We start from the raw sequence: 16,285 nt of genomic DNA on the forward strand, positions 1-16,285 counted from the left end.
TGTAATTTATGATGGAATTTTATGATACTTAAAGATAGCTTTGAAGAGGAATCATGGTAGAATAAGGAGATTGGCCTTGGCATCATACCTGACAAAATTCCTGACAGCCTCTAAGCTGTGTAACATTGTGAGAGTTACTCTGAATCTCGATTTCTGTCTCTGTAAAATAGAAATGAACATTGTGGGGATTTAAGACCACCTATAGAACTAGAAAAGCACTAGATACACGGTAGTTATTCAGCAAATGATAGGTTTGCCTTAATGTAATGCAAATCTTGAGCTATTTTTTTCTAATACTTTTGTCATTTCTGCCTCCACATCCTTTCACTCTACCCTTCTCATAATCAGGAAGCCAGGGATGTTGGCAAGACCTCTAGTTGGGGCCAGCAGTTCACACTGTTTCCACAGCTGAAAGGAAGGCTGAGATTGGCCTTCATGGGCACCAAGCCCCATGGCCTGCATCCCTGCGTGCTGTCTGCAAGAAGGTCATTGTCCATCACTCTATCTTCCGAGTTAGAGCCATTCAGCTACCTTGAAATGTGGTACTTAGAGGACCTGAAGAGTGGTCCTCTTCTGTTTTAATCAGCACTCTGTTCTGTATATTATAGATGATGATCCAGCAGAACCTAAAGCTTTTCATTTATATCAGGTGTCAAGATTTGAAGAAACAGCCACTATAGAATGTTGAATGGAGAAATTGAGTATCCTGATGATATTATAGAGTGCTGAAACAGGCTACTGTCCAACCAGAGCCCAAGGGTATCAAATACTCACTAATGACACCCTCAGTGGGCTTTCTTGGTGGCTCAGACTACCGGTAAAGAATCTGCCTGCAATGCAGGAGACCCAGGTTCAATCCCTGAGTTGGAAAGATCCCCTGGAGAAGGGAATGGCAACCTACTCCAGTATTCTTGCCTGGGAAATCCCATGGACAGAGGAGCCTGGCAGGCTACAGTCCATAGGGTCACAAAGAGTCAGACACAACTGAGCAACTAACACTTTCACTTTCAGTGACACCCTCATTCTCTGGTTAAATGACTTTTCTTCTTTTTTGTTAAATGGTTAGTTACTATAGGCAAATTCATTAGACCCAAGGAAGTGTAGTTACATACCATACTAGGAAAGTATACTCCATTATTTTTATTTGCCTTGAGTATGTGTAGCTTTTCTGAAACAGCATTAATGATGCTTGAAATCTGTTGAACACTGATATCATGTGTGCACTAGAGGTATGCATGCTTGCCTGATTATTTCTATGCAGAAACATGCCTTTCCTTTCCGGAAAACAAGCATCTGAGCTTAAAACTGATTGCTTAGCCAAATGAGGATTCATGTTTTATAATTGAACTTTCTGGTGAATCAGCACAGAAATTCATCCTAGAATTTTCTGACTCTTCTCTTGGCCTCAAGAGTAGTCTTCCTCATATTTTCAGTTAAAAGAGCCTTGGAGAACAGCACATCTCAGGGAGCTCCTCCTGGCTTTGTTTTTGCCCTGTGTGTCTTAGTGATAGGAAAGCTGGTAAATGGAAACGTTGACTTCTTCCCTTGTGCCTGCCTGCAGACCATGCCCCAGGGCTACACAATGTATGGAACCCAGATGCCTTTGCAGCAGACCCCTCAGCAGCAGGCTGGCAGCGTGGTCCTGTCTCCTACCTATAATTCCAGAACCTATCCGGCCGCTCACGCCAACCCAGCGCTCATGGAAAGACTCAGACAGATGCAGCAGCCGCCGAGCGGCTACGTTCAGCAGCAGGCGTCACCATACCTGCAGCCCCTGACCGGCTCCCAGAGGTGATGCATGTGGAAATGATGACAGTGGTGGCCACTCAAATCCTCATCTTTACTGTGCTTCCCTTAGGACATGGTGTTTTATAATTGTTCTTATGAGCTTGCATATTTCCACATCACTTTCATTCTGTCGTCTCATTTTTAGCAGCATCCAGATCGTGGTTCAAAAGAAGCAATGCCTCACCTTGTTTATTTCATTCAAGGCTTATTGTTGGACTCACATCTCTCTTAGTATTTGTGTAATATTTTTCAGTGATAATGCTATGTTAGCTCCAGTGTTCTTTTTTCCTTCTCTTTCATAAAAAGGTTTTAAATTGTTAAAACCTTTTTTTAATTGATAAAAAATTGTTGCTTATCCCTAGCAATGCCTTACTTACTAGAATATGTTGATTGGCACCTTAAAGCCTGTGATTCTAGTTCTCATCATACGTGGTGTGCACAACAGTTCTGTTACTGTTACATATCTCAGTTTTTACCTTTTCCACTTCAGAAATGGTTGGCAAAACAGGGCCATGAATGTCTCTTACTCAGTCTTGCTTAACGGGAAGTTGTAGACATAGTGTATAACTGAACTGTCCATTAGACTAACCACTAGCCACATGGGCTGTTTTAATTTAGACTAATCCAAGTTAAGTTTAAAAATGTTGTTCCTGAGTTCTCAGTCACAGTAGTAACATCTCAAGTGTTCATTAACCACATGTGGCCAACAGGACCAGCTTTGAAGATATGTGATCTGTGCAGTGAGGCAGGGCTATGTGTTTAGAGAGGCCTGTGTGGTCACTATTAATGCTCTGCTGTCACTCACTTGAAATTCTTACTCATTTTTGATCGGAGAGCCCTGCATTCTTGTTTTGCACTGAGACCCAGAAATTGTGTAGCTAGTGGCCAGTGGCTGTCTTACTGGACAGCGCAGATGCAGTCACCGTAGAATGTTCTGTTGCATGGCATCGGTCTAGGGGAATTGAGTTTCCTGCGGAATGTCCGAATGTTGCTCTCCCATGGACAGCAGCTTTGCTCTTGTGTGTTACCATCAAAGAGTGCAGGTCAACTCCCAAGTAATCACTGTTTGGAAAATTGGCACGGTTGATGGCAGCACATGTGGGAACATGAATAAATTTAGAAAACATGCATTGTGTTTGTTATTTGTCTGGTAAGTGGCAACATACCATACTGCCTAAGAAATTGAACTTCAGAACTCCAAAGTTCTGGGTTTAAATCCCACCTGTGCCATTTGCTGTCTTACTACCTTTGGTAACTTACTTCTCTAGCTCTGTTTTCTCACTTTAAAAGTAGGGCTAACAAAACTGCTGAACACGAAGGAGGGCTGTGGGGGTAGTAAACGAAATAACAGATTTCAAATTTTTCCCACAGCGCCTGCTCCAGGTAAAATGCTCGGTTAATGTCACTTATTAGAAACTATCAGAACATTTTTAAAAAATAATTTATCCATGTTGCAGTCTTACTGTAAGTAGTAAGTATACTTGCTGTCCCTTGTCAGGTGATACCATGTGTCCCTGAGAATCTAGATGACCTTCACCGCTGGCCTTTATTGCATTTGAATTGTACAAAGTGATTACTGAACATAATGGTTTCTTTGTGAGTGTGTGTACGGCTCCCACGGCACTGACTAAAAACTTTGACAGTACACTTGGGCCTGAAAACGAGTTCTTTCTTCTTTACCAGGCTGAATCATCAGTCGCTTCAGCAGAGCCCTCTGGTGGGTGGAGGAATCGATGCGGTGCTGACTTCCGCACATCCAAACCTTCCTTCAGTGCCCTTGTCTCAGGACCCGATGAGACCCAGACAGCCACAGGTTCGACAGCAGCAGAGGCTCCTCCAGGTAGGGGGCTGGGAGTGAGTGAATTGTGGGTAGGATCCTCAGCAGCCTTAAGAAATAACAGATGCTTCAGACTATAATTTCTGAGTTCCAAGGAATCCTGTGTATTTGACATTAGGAGCTAAATTGGTGTCATTTAGTTCCAATTTGGCAGGGGTCTTCCTTCCTCTGTGCATCCACCAGGTTGTTGTAGGCAGGAGAGTACATAATGTAGACAGCCCTTTGCTGTTCACAAAGATTCGGGAGGGTAACTGGATGCCTTTATCTTAATAGTGTAAGCCTCAGTTTCCCCAGTCACTGTTTAGCTACAGACCATGTGATTTGAGTTCAAAATTTCTTGTGTGTTTTTCTTTTTTTTAAATTGAGTTGTCCAGAGTTTTCATCATATTTCTAGAGGGGCCTGTAATGCCTGTAAATGTTCTGTTTAACACTTCTAGTCTGATTGGGCTGTGAAGTTGGAGTGATGTAAGAAGGATGTTTCAAAGGGATATTTCATCTTGTCTCTGGTAGTATCCAGACAGTTGTCCCTTTGCTTATTCATCATAAATATTTGAGTCTCCTAAATAAAGAACTCTTCCTCTCGACACATTCTGACTTCTGCATCCCTTGATTAGGGAATGCAAGCTATTATGTTTGCCAGTTCCATTTCTCTTTATTATCAGCAAGCTTGTCCTGTGTTATTGGATTGGAAATTGCTCAATGAGTCTATACAGTGAACTCTAACCTTATCAACAATCCAACTTAAGATGCACTGTCCTTTTATGTATTTCTAAGAAAGGAGAAGAAAGCAACACCAGGAATGCGAACTCCGGTAAAACTGGGATACCCAAGGGTTATAGTCATCATGTGAGGTCAATGAGAAATTAACTAGTCCTGCAGAAAGGAGCAGCAGAGGAACTTTCATGTCTTAACCTTGACACTGATGGTGGGAAGAAAATATTTGAACCATTAGCTGAAATGGGTTTCAGATCTGAATTCAGTATGATCCAAAGAATTCTGGTTGGCAGTGCCATGAGGTGGACAGATTGAAGCCAACACAAGTCTTCAACAAAACTGCGCTTCACAATTATAAGATGCTGTGAATTACATCCCAGTTTTCACCTGTTAACATGTGGAAAATTGAGAAAACGTATGGTAATTGATTTTGGGGAGTGTGGCCTACAGGTGGCCATCCCCACTCACTGCATACACATAATCTCCAATGTGGTCAGAACCCCTCTAATCTTTAGCTTTGTCATAAGTAAAATGGAAATGATTATAGTGCCCACTTCTTACATGTATAGTGAAAATCTAATTAAAAAATACAAGTAAAGCACTTATTTGGTAATACTATCGTTAATATGACTATTAATACTTGTAGTGATATTTTCTTGAATCACAGTTTTTCCCAAGTTCTGAAGATAGGTTTCAGAACTTTCTATGGTGTTTACATTTTCCTCTGTTTTAAAATTTCTCATTTCCAAATCACAGAGGAATGTTGTTACATTATTAATTTACCACTTCCTATCTTCCACTAGTATTTTTTACTGCAAGTTTTGAGAATCTTTCTTATTGGTTACTGTGTACTCTTTAACCCAATTCACATGATAATGTCGTTCTAATAATTTTTTCATTACCTGCACATTCCTTGGAGATTAGGAAAAATGATTTGTTTCTGCATCCAATTTACACATATTCCTTTTTTGGTGATTAGCTTCCTCCATAAAGAGACAGATTAATAATTACAAAGTTGGGTTGACTTTTCCTGAACAGGTTCGCAGAGAGCCCAATGGAGAATTGGCTTCCTATTACAGTTGCTGTATTTCTGATCCAACTTATATTTTTCATGGTGGAAATGGTCCACCCAGACCTCAGCTAGGATTCCAAATCCAGGACCCTTGTCACTTAGAGAAAAGTGCCATCTGACAATAGCCATTGATTACCTTGCCCTAAAGAAGATAATTTTGGGGAGAGTATGCCAACCAAGTGGAAAATGCAGAAGATGAAAAGAAGTCTGGTGCTAACATCATCAGGATGAAGTGTTTGGGTGGAGGAGATTTTAAAGTTCGAGACAAACTACCTCCTACTATTTTCTGCTCCTTTGTGGCGTCCCACCTGTTGGATGTCTAGTCTGTATTTCTTTTGTGACTTGGAGGTGTTTTCCAAGAGCCATATATTTGAGCCAACGTTCATGGACATAAGCTTACAATTTTATGCTCGTAATTTACACCAGAACTTCTCACATCTAAGTCTTCTTTTAAAAAAAAAATAAATTCAGGCGTTCCTTTGGGTGTCATAAGGGATGAAAAGATAACTAGTGAGCAGTCCTTGTTTTACCTGCTAGCATAAGATGGGATAAAATATGTGGAAGAGCAAATGGCACGAAAGGAATGGAAATGGTTAAGTACAGAGAATGTCCCTGGACGGTGTCAGGTGGTTTAACCATGATCACTGTGACTACAGGAGAGGAGATCCTTAGTGTTGGAGTAGTCTGAGAGTGTGTGGAGGAGCAGACTTGGATATTGCCCTTGAAGGATGAATGACGTGTGGCAAGAAAAAGATGGAGGAGGCAGGTGCATGTCATCTTTGTTAGAACAGAGTAATCAGATAGAAGGTATATTGGGGGAGGAAATTGGAATGATATTGTGGTGGTGGTGGTTTAGTCGCTAAGTCGTGTCCAACTCTTGCGACCCCATGGACTGTAGCCTGCCGGGCTCCTCTGCCCTTGGGATTCTCCTGGCAAGAATACTGGAGTGGGTTGCCATTTCTTTCTCCATGGAATGATATTAACCTCCTACATTAGCTGTGTAATTCTTTTTCTTTCTTTCCAGATGCAGCAGCCCCAGCAGCCCCCCCAGCCCCAGCAGCCCCCCCAGCCTCAGGGGTCCTCGCAGACCCAGAGTCAGACCCTTGGTCTCCAAACAATGCAGCCCCAGCAGCCTCTGGTAAGGCCTAACATTTCAAAACCAAACATGCGGGTTTCTTTTTTTTTTGCTGGGGTTCTTCAAAGGCAGATTGCATTTTTTCATGTCCCATAAGATTGTTAAGAACTGAAAAAACCTAAATATACCCTGCTAGTTTCCTCCCTAGAACTTTATCAGAGAAGGATTGTGTTACTGTTGTAGTCAGTATATTTATTTTCATGGAAGGTATAAATAAATATTTAGGGTTCAGTAGGTCATATAATTTTTCCTTTTCAAATTTCTTTAGACCTCTCCATTCCATGGACAAAATGTTTATATTGAGAAACCAAGTTTTTTGTAAACAGTGTTAAAATGATAACTTACAATGGGTATGCTTAGAAGATTATCGTACTTGGCTTTGAGTTTCCTTTGAGTAATCCCAAAGAAACGTGAGAATACTTTCTAAAGTATTATCTTTATTGATGCAAAAGAAACTCCCAATTTTAGCCTGCGTTAGCATTTGCTGCAAAAATTTTCATGAAATTCAGTTCATGTAATTTCATGAATTTTTCATGTAATCGTATAATTTGCTTCCGTGGCTTTGTAAACCAACTTCTGAAATGTTATGCATAGTATCAAGCAACGTGTGCCAAACTTCAGTAGTTTTTACTTTTGCCAGTGCCATATCCCTTCTTTATTATTTACCTACTGTTTTTCTTTAAATTGCCTCTTTTTGTATTTCCTTGAACATACTCTAAAAAGAAGCGTTTTATCACTGCTGTCAATGGTAGTGGGCACATCACTTGTCATGTGTTGGAAATACCTATGAAAATAAGTACTTACTCTGCAGGTAATTCAGCCACAGGAGTTGGGTGAGTGAGCACCATGCCTGAGATGAGCTGTATGACTGCATGTCTCTCACACTTTGGAAAATACTGATGTAGATTCTTTTCCAAGACAGAATGTGAAAGATGGGTGGTTTTTCAGTTTTTAGTAAGGAAGGAACAGTATGGCCAGGGCTGTAGTATATTAGGTGGGATAGAGTGGTAATGGGCTGGTAATGCCCCCATAAGATGGAAATAGGACACCTCGAGGGAATTTAATATGCCCTGCATTGGCCAGTTTGATTTTCGTTTTTAAAGAAATACTTGAAATGTAATAGACTGCAGCCATGAAATTAAAAGACACTTGTTCCTTGGAAGAAAAGCTATGACCAACCTAGACAACATATTAAAAAACAGAGACATTAGTTTACCAACAAACTTCCATCTAGTCAAAGCTATGGTTTTTCCACTAGTCATGTATAGATGTGAGAGTTGGACTATAAAGAAAGCTGAGTGCCAAAGAATTGATGCTTTTGAACTGTGGTGTTGAAGAAGACTCTTGAGAGTCCCTTGGACTACAAGGAGATCCAATCTGTCAATCCTAAAGGAAATCAGTCCTGAATATTCATTGGAAGGACTGATGCTGAAGCCGAAACTCCAATACTTTGGCCACCTAATGCGAAGAACTGACTCATTGGAAAAGACCCTGATGCTGGGAAAGATTGAAGGCGGGAGGAGAAGGGGACAGCAGAGGATGAGATGGTGGGATGGCGTCACTGACGCGATGGACACGTGTTTGAGTAAGCTCCGGGAGTTGGCGATGGACAGGGAACCTGGCGTGCCGCAGTCCATGGGGTCGCAAAGAGTCGGACATGACTGAGTGACTGGACTGAAAAAAAAAAAATTTGATTCTATCACAAAGTTAAAATTATATGACTGGGGTGGAAATTAACTTCAAACTATTTACGTTATAATTGTTAGCAGAAGGTCCACTTATACAGAACTGAGAGGAGACCCAGGTCCCATATTGCACTAGAATTAAGCATATCTCACAGCCAAATTTAGTACCTTTCTACTCTTCTAATAGTTTCATAAATGTTTAATAATTTTTTGTGTGTAGAGAACATATATCACACATTCAGGGTTGACTTATAAGTCAGCATTGATATGTTTTAATGCAACAGGTTGTATTTCCCTCACTGGCTTAAGACACTTCCATCCCAGGGACTGAGTGGGTCAGTCAGGTCAGGCTCATGATTCTTCTTCAGTGTATTCCAAGGAAAGTAATACCAGAGAAACAAAGATCTTCATTTGCTGCTGCTGCTGCTGCTGCTAAGTCGCTTCAGTCGTGTCCGACTCTGTGCGACCCCACAGATGGCAGCCCACCAGGCTCCGCCGTCCCTGGGATTCTCCAGGCAAGAATACTGGAGTGGGTTGCCATTTCAAATCTTCTCCAGTGCATGAAAGGGAAAAGTGAAAGTTAAGTCGCTCAGTCATGTCCGACTCCTAGCGACCCCATGGGTCTGCAGCCTACCAGGCTCCTCCACCCATGGGATTTTCCAGGCAAGAGTACTGGAGTGGGGTGCCATTGCCTTCTCCGGACCTTCATTTACAGTCGTCTAAATAGAAAGTAAAATCCACAGTAGGCTTTTTTTTTTTTTTTTTTAGCTTTTAAAAAGCTACCTTGAGAAGCATAATGTTTTATTTTGATATTTAGAGCAATACGTTATAATCTGCTGCTGCTACTTAGTCACTTCAGTTGTGTCCGACTCTGTGTGACACCATGGACTGTAGCCCGCGCCAGGCTCCTCTGTCCATGGGATTCTCCAAGCAAGAGTACTGGAGTGGGTTGCCATGCCCTCCTCCAGGGGATCTTCCCGACCCAGTGATTGAACCCAGGTCTCCTGCATTGCAGGCAGATTCTTTACCACTGAGCCACCAGGGAAGCCCAATACATTATAATCTAGTCAGCAGCTATTTGTACAAAGGCAGATGTGTTGTGCATCTTAAGTTTTAAGATGATCAGAGAAACTTATCACTTAGAGTGATAGACATCAGGTAATTTCAAAATAAGAAGTTATAGGGATGACCAGTGATCTCGGACTTTTGCATTCGTATCATTCTTTTTTGCATACTTAATTACAGCATGCTTATTGACATATCCCCTTAAGCTTATTAATATAATGCATGTCTGTCATTGTGAGTAATTGTGAAGTCAGGCCATTGTATTGCTCTGATATTGCTTGTTTAACCACCCTACCTACTGTTGAACATTTAGATCATTCCTGGTTGCAAATTAGTGATGCTGGGGATATTTTGTTATACATTCCATTGCTCTTTTTTTTCTTTCTCCTCACAGTGAAAGAAAATAGAAGTATAAGAAAAAGGTTCTAGTTGTATATTTTCAGAAGAGCCACACACAAAGCCTCAGCAATATTAACACAATTTATTTCTTTTTATCTTTAGGTACAGTTCCTTTTTCATTGAGATAGACAAGGCTGTGGTCCGTGTGATCAGCTTAGCTAGTTTTCTGTAATTTTAGTTTCAGTGTGTCTGCCCTCTGATGCCCTCTTGCAACACTTACCGTCTTACTTGGGTTTCTCTTACCTTGGGCCTTGGGTAATTCCTCTCACCGCCGCCGCTGGCCCCCGGCCCCCAGCCCCCGGCCCGGCCTAGCCCCTGTTGGCCGCCGCCCCCGGCCCCTGGCCCCCGATCCGGCCTAGGCCCTCTCGGCTGCTGCCCCCGGGCCCCGGCCCCCGGCCCGGCCTAGCTCCTCTCGGCCACGCTTCTGCGCCGAGCTGTCGCAGCCGCCTCGCTTCTGCGCCGTTGACATGGAACAACAGACTGGTTCCAAATAGGAAAAGGAGTACGTCAAGGCTGTATATTGTCACTCTGCTTATTTAACTTCTATGCAGAGTACATCATGAGAAACGCTGGGCTGGAAGAAACACAAGCTGGAATCAAGATTGCCGGGAGAAATAGCAATAACCTCAGATATGCGGATGACACCACCCTTATGGCAGAAAGTGAAGAAGAACTAAAGAGCCTCTTGATGAAGGTGAAAGAGGAGAGTGAAAAAGTTGGCTTAAAGCTCAACGTTCAGAAAACCAAGATCATGGCATCTGGTCCCATCACTTCATGGGAAATAGATGGGGAAACAGTGGAAACAGTGTCAGACTTTATTTTTTTGGGCTCCAGAATCACTGCTGATGGTGATTGCAGCCATGAAATTAAAAGACGCTTACTCCTTGGAAGGAAGGTTATGGCCAACCTAGATAGCATATTTAAAAGCAGAGACATTACTTTGCCAACAAAGGTCCATCTAGTCAAGGCTATGGTTTTTCCAGTGGTCATGTATAGATGTGAGAGTTGGACGGTGAAGAAAGCTGAGTGCTGCAGAATTGATGCTTTTGAACTGTGGTGTTGGAGAAGACTCTTGAGAGTCCCTTGGACTGCAAGGAGATCCAATCAATCCATCCTAGAGGAGATTAATCCTGGGTGTTCATTGGAAGGTCTGATGTTGAAGCTGAAACTCCAATACTTTGGCCACCTCATGCGAAGGGTTGACTCATTGGAAAAGACCCTGATGCTGGGAAGGATTGGGGACGGGAGGAGAAGGGGACGACAGAGGATGAGATGGTTGGATGGCATCCCTGACTCGATGGACATGGGTTTGGGTAGACTCCGGGAGTTGGTGATGGACAGGGAGGCCTTGCGTGCTGCAATTCATGGGGTCGCAAAGAGTCGGACACGACTGAGCGACTGAACTGAACTGAACAGTTCCTTTTCTTATTAGTTCTACTAAGATTTATTATATGTATTATATTTATTATAAGCGTCTCTAGCAGATCCAGTTCTTGTTACTGGCTAGTGTTCTTCCTTCCCTGCTTGTTTGCTTTCTGGTGACAGAGTGGTAAGCTGGCTATTGAAGAGACACCAGTTCTGACTCACTCACAGCTGTCCTTCCTGCAGACTCAGGCGAGAAGGGATGGTGCTAACACGGCCACCACCCTCCTCATGACTTGTCCTCCTGCTGTCTGGTGACATTCACAAGTCTACATGTGTATACTCAGATGTGCAGTGGAGGCCAGCCCGGTGCCTGAGGTCGCGGAGCGCAGAGGTGATGTGCCAGGCTCGCTTCCTGCCACCAGATGGCTTAGAATCATCGAAAGCTGTCAGATGTCAGCCTGGCCCCTGGAAAGTGGTGAAAGCCTGGTGAGGTTGTGTTTGTTTGCCAGGGCTGTTGGAATGATATACCACCAAGGATACAGCTTGAACAATCAGAAATTTATGGTCTCACCGTTCTGGAGGCTAGAAGTGCAAGATCATCAAGTTGGTGGAGCCAGTTTCTCCCGAGAGCCTGAACCACACCTCTCTCTGAGCTTCTGATTGTTTTCTGGCAATCTTGGGCATTCCTTGGCTCACAGACACATCACCCGATCTTCCCCTTCATCCTTTAATGATGTTATCCCTGTGTTTTGTCCAAATTCCCCTTTAAAAAAAAAAAAAAAAAAGACTGTTTCCAACTGAAGTCACTTTCTGATGTACTGATGGTTAGGACGGTAGTGAATCTTTTGCAGGGAAAATAATTCAACCCCTAACAGAGGTCAAGAGGAGTAGGAGAAGTATGGGAAGCCTTGAAAGAGGAAGTTGAATGCAGGGGACCTCAAAATGCATTTATATTTGATTCACTGCTTTTGACTACTAGTTCCTTATCAGGCTGTTTCCTTGTTGACAACAGCAGCTGAGTCATGTAAACAGTCATCATCAGCACCCCTGTGGGCAGGTTCATCATTGCTATAGGTGTACCTAAGAGTCAAAACGGGCTTACAACAGAACCAGTGCTTTTTCAGAAAGTGTCATCAGAAAATAGAACTTTCCTCTAAGAAAGAAAATATAAGAAAAGCCCGTGCTTACAAATTAAATCGGGAGTTGTCATTTGCTTACTTAAGTCACTTGTCTTCTGTGAAGGAAGAGCATCTGGAAAAGAGTGGGTGCCCTTGCTGAAGAATTAGATTTGGCATCTCAGGCTTTGGTCTGTATTATGGTCATTGACTTGAAAAATACTCCATGAGTTGTTATGATTAAATTAACTATGTTAGCAGGCTATGATTTTTTTTCTTTAAAGTTGCTTCCAGCTTTTAAGAAAATAATGTTTACACTGTTGTGGTCTGTAATTTCTTTTCATCTTGAACTCAGGTTGCCATAGTTGGGTGGCCAGGAAAACATGCTAACAGAAAGCTTTGGAAAGATGGCTTTTAAAATTAACTGATCGTTATGTCAGTATCATACTGTGTTGAACACTTGCTTTTAAAAATACACATAATGGCAAAAATAGATACTTAAATAATTGCATTAACTTTTAATCAAAGATAAGGGTGGACTTGTCATATAATTTTCCTCAAGGAGTTCATATGTTCCAGTCAGAAATTTTTCACAATGCCTCTGGAATTCCGAATTAGCCAGATAATATTATTCTTCTTTTCAAGTGAAAAAAATTGGGTCCATGGAACTTATTGAGCCAGATTGCCTTCCTTTGTATGAATATGGATCCACGCCACACCCCCACCCCCCCCACCCCCCAGCCCCGCCGAAGGAAAAAGAGAAGTCATATTTATGGAAGGAGGTATGGGGAAGACGTTCTTGGGAGATTTGTGGTAACAGCACTGATACTTTTGGTTTCTTTTTTTCACTAAGAGGAAAAACTAGCGCAGATTTTAAAAAAAAAAGGCTCAGTGGAAGTTGCTAGTTAGCTTGCAGCTTGCAAATGAATACATGCTAATTTATACTCTGAAATCCACTGGCCGCTGGTCCTCTCTGTGTTTGCCATCCGGAACATACTGTTCCGTCCGTGTGCTCAGAAGAGGGGCCTGGGCAGTGTCCCCTGTTCTGCTATAGAGAGGAAGGTTTGTGTTCTGTCAATCAGAGGAACGCCGGTCTGTCTGTGGAGCCTGTCCGTCGGCAGTGCAGGTTTAAGCTAAGTGTTGCCTTGGTACTTTGTCCCTTTGCTCACTGATAGTGGGGTCACAGGTGTCAGGACACAGCTGTCAGGAGGCAAGGACTGTGTTTACTCACTTTGGTGTCCAGGAATCCAAAAAAGCACCTGGATTTGGTTAACTCATTTGTTGGATGTCATAGCAATGGAGGAAAACACCCAACACATTATTCCTAAGCAAAGGAAAACACACCAGAGATTTGACTCTGCTTCTGCCCTGCCATCTCCTGGGTGCGCCCCCGTCCCCGCTTAGAGGCCAGGAGGGCAGTGGGCCGGCACTCCATCCCGAGGTGGGTGGGGGGTGGGCCTGTGGAGGTAAGTTAATTAATTCCTATGTGTATCTGATTAAGATAACCTTGCATCAGAACGCATCCTTTGTTAGGACAGTCATAGGCCCAGCTGAAAGAAGCGGGGGAGAGGCAGAAAGAAAAGGAAGACTAGAGTGATACTCTGAAATCTGAAGGTTAAGGAAAAAAGTAGATCAGACTGTGAGTGATGTTAATCAAAGGTGATTTTCCTTCTGCCACGTAGGTTTTTTCCCCCTTTTCAGAATAACTACCGCAATTTCTTGTATCAACTTAATGGCTGGAACCAGGGCACTCAGGCCCTCAGATTGTTCCTGCACACATAGGACTCTGGAAGCCAGCGCCTCCTCAAAGCGTGGTCCTCCTTGATGCCTTTCTGGTCTCACTCCTACCCAACTTCCCTCCTCCACCAAGCAGGCAGGTGCAGTCCCAGTGGGTTCCAGGCCTCTGTGCCCCTCACCACGCTCTTGTCTCCATTCACCCAAGTCCAGGCCTGTGGTACTTGACCCAATCCTCCCACCAGGCAGCTTTCAATTTGCTACTGCAAATGGTTTGTAACATAGTGACACCAACTAGTCAGCTGGTGATGGGTGAGGGAACCAAGGATATGTGAGCCACTGGGCACCGCTGGACCCCTTCCTCGGGGCCCCTTGGGTACAGGCTGCGTCCCCACCTGGAGACGGGTTTGGAATGGATCAGGCACTTTCAGCTGAAGGCCACGTGTGGACCAGGCATGGCTGCAGGCTTTCTGGTCTTATCTCCAATGGGCGCTGACTCTCTCCTTTCTCCTGATGACAGTTCCCCAGGCAAGGCTTACAGCAGACCCAGCAGCAACAGCAGACAGCCGCCCTGGTGCGGCAGCTCCAGAAGCAGCTTTCCAGTAAGTATGCTCCCTCAGAAACACACGGCTTCCAGGAGGTGGAGCTACACACGCTTGGCCGCTCCTCAAAAACCACAGTCTTCCTCACCGCTTTCCTGTTCACTTTAGCCCTGGCTGTCCGTACTGTGTTCAATCTTGGTTTGAAGGCTTCTTTTCCTGCAGAAGCCCCAGTCTTTTCCTTGAGTTCAGCAAAGATGTTTTCCTGTTGTTTCCATCTGAGTCTAGGAATGTTTCTTTCCATCTGGGGGACCCCAAGAAGCAACAGGTTCTTTTCTTACAAAGCTAAATTCCCCCAAGAGCATCTTGGCTGATGCCCTCAAGTGTACTAGGTGGCAGGTTCGGGGCTCCCAGGCACTATGACTTTACATGTGTTAATTCACTTAATTTCTAAACTACCTCATGTTAGTCGCTCAGTTGTATCCGACACTTTGTGACCCCATGGACTGTAGACCGTCAGGCTCCTCTGTCCATGAGATTCTCCAGGCAAGAATACTAGAGTGGGTTGCCATGCCTTCCTCCAGGGGATCTTCCCAACCCAGGGATTGAACCTGGGTCTCCCACATTGCAGGCAGATTCTTTACCTGCGATAAGGTATGATTGCTATTACCGTATTATAGATGAGAAAACAACTAGAGAACAGGGACACTGACTTGTCTGCCCAAGGTTACTCAGCCAGCAGCTGGGACTAAAACTCAGAGTGACTCATTCCAGAGCCACCTTTTAACCACGGTATAGATTCTGCTGCCTGACATTAGCAGTGACGCTGGTCTCCTTTGTTGAATAAGGCGACTAAGCTGAGCTGCCCGTTGCACATCTCCAGAGGGCTCCGTTTATGCCATAGTCTGTATGCTTGGGGCCGCTGGATTTGAACAGTCCCACCAGAGTTATGCAAGCAGTAGCTGTTTCTAAGCCTGTGTCATTTTTTTGAACCTGTGCATGGTTCTTCGTGGAGAAGGCAATGGCACCCCACTCCAGTACACTTGCCTGGAAAATCCCATGGACGGAGGAGCCTGGTAGGCTGCAGTCCATGGGGTCGCTAAGAGTCAGACACGACTGAGCGACTTCACTTTCGCTTTTCCCTTTCATGCACTGGAGAAGGAAATGGCAACCCACTCCAGTATTCTTGCCTGGAGAATCCCAGGGAAGGGGGAGCCTGGTGGGCTGCCGTCTATGGGGTCGCACAGAGTCGGACACGACTGAAGCGACTTAGCAGCAGCAGCAGCATGGTTCTTCGTCTGTGTGCATAGACATACGTGCATAGGCATATGCTTGCGTCTCATACACGCAGCCTCTCTCTCATGTGCATATACTCTTGCCTGGTTCTCTCTGATGTATCTATGGCCATTTGCAGAAAACTGCCCACTTCAAGCTACTTCTCTTTCAACTATTATAATGCCAGTGTTCAAGAAGAATCTCTGATGTGCTTTTATGAAGTTTTGAGAACCTTTAATGTTTTATGATACTTAACAGTCCTTTTTATTGTTAGTATTTAGGTGGTTCAGGGATAGAGACTTTTGATGGGCCAGTTACCCACATCACAAGGCCTTTTGCTGGCAGGTATGGGACCGTGATGTAGAGCTGGCCCCTCTGCAGAATGAATCCAAGGGTGCTGTAAAGACCTGGCCACTCAAGTGTCTGACTAGTGTTAAGACTCCCGGGCCAGTCTATTCCCCTGTTCCTGAGGCTGGTACTGAAAGCAGTGACATGCGCATACCATCTATCTGTAGCATAATTTTGCATCTGCAATTTTGTTTGAATTTCTTTCTCTCATTAG

The 16,285-nt window shown here is 43.8% G+C and overlaps 1 protein-coding gene across 27 annotated transcripts in view; it reads left to right on the forward strand.

Annotated features, from left to right (window-relative positions):
- The window catches only part of MED12L (mediator complex subunit 12L), a 364,359-nt gene that overhangs the window by 344,164 nt on the left and 3,910 nt on the right, over nucleotides 1–16,285 (forward strand). For 17 of the 27 annotated variants that reach the window (XR_014076860.1, XR_014076861.1, XR_014076862.1 and 14 more), the window contains 4 exons: nucleotides 1,562–1,791; nucleotides 3,472–3,628; nucleotides 6,436–6,549; nucleotides 14,430–14,511. Coding sequence is in view for 22 of the 27 variants with exons in the window: in XM_081570462.1 (XP_081426588.1) it covers nucleotides 1,562–1,791; nucleotides 3,472–3,628; nucleotides 6,436–6,549; nucleotides 14,430–14,511 (583 nt within the window). In the remaining 5 variants the exon portion in view is untranslated. The remainder of the gene's footprint in view (nucleotides 1–1,561; nucleotides 1,792–3,471; nucleotides 3,629–6,435; nucleotides 6,550–14,429; nucleotides 14,512–16,285) is intronic. The other 10 variants (XM_081570476.1, XM_081570478.1, XM_081570474.1 and 7 more) reach the window with 1 other exon arrangement.

The sequence above is a fragment of the Giraffa tippelskirchi genome, chromosome 2 (assembly GCF_054371585.1).
Source record: "Giraffa tippelskirchi isolate mGirTip1 chromosome 2, T2T-mGirTip1v1.2.pri, whole genome shotgun sequence".
Taxonomy (NCBI): Eukaryota; Metazoa; Chordata; class Mammalia; order Artiodactyla; family Giraffidae; genus Giraffa; species Giraffa tippelskirchi.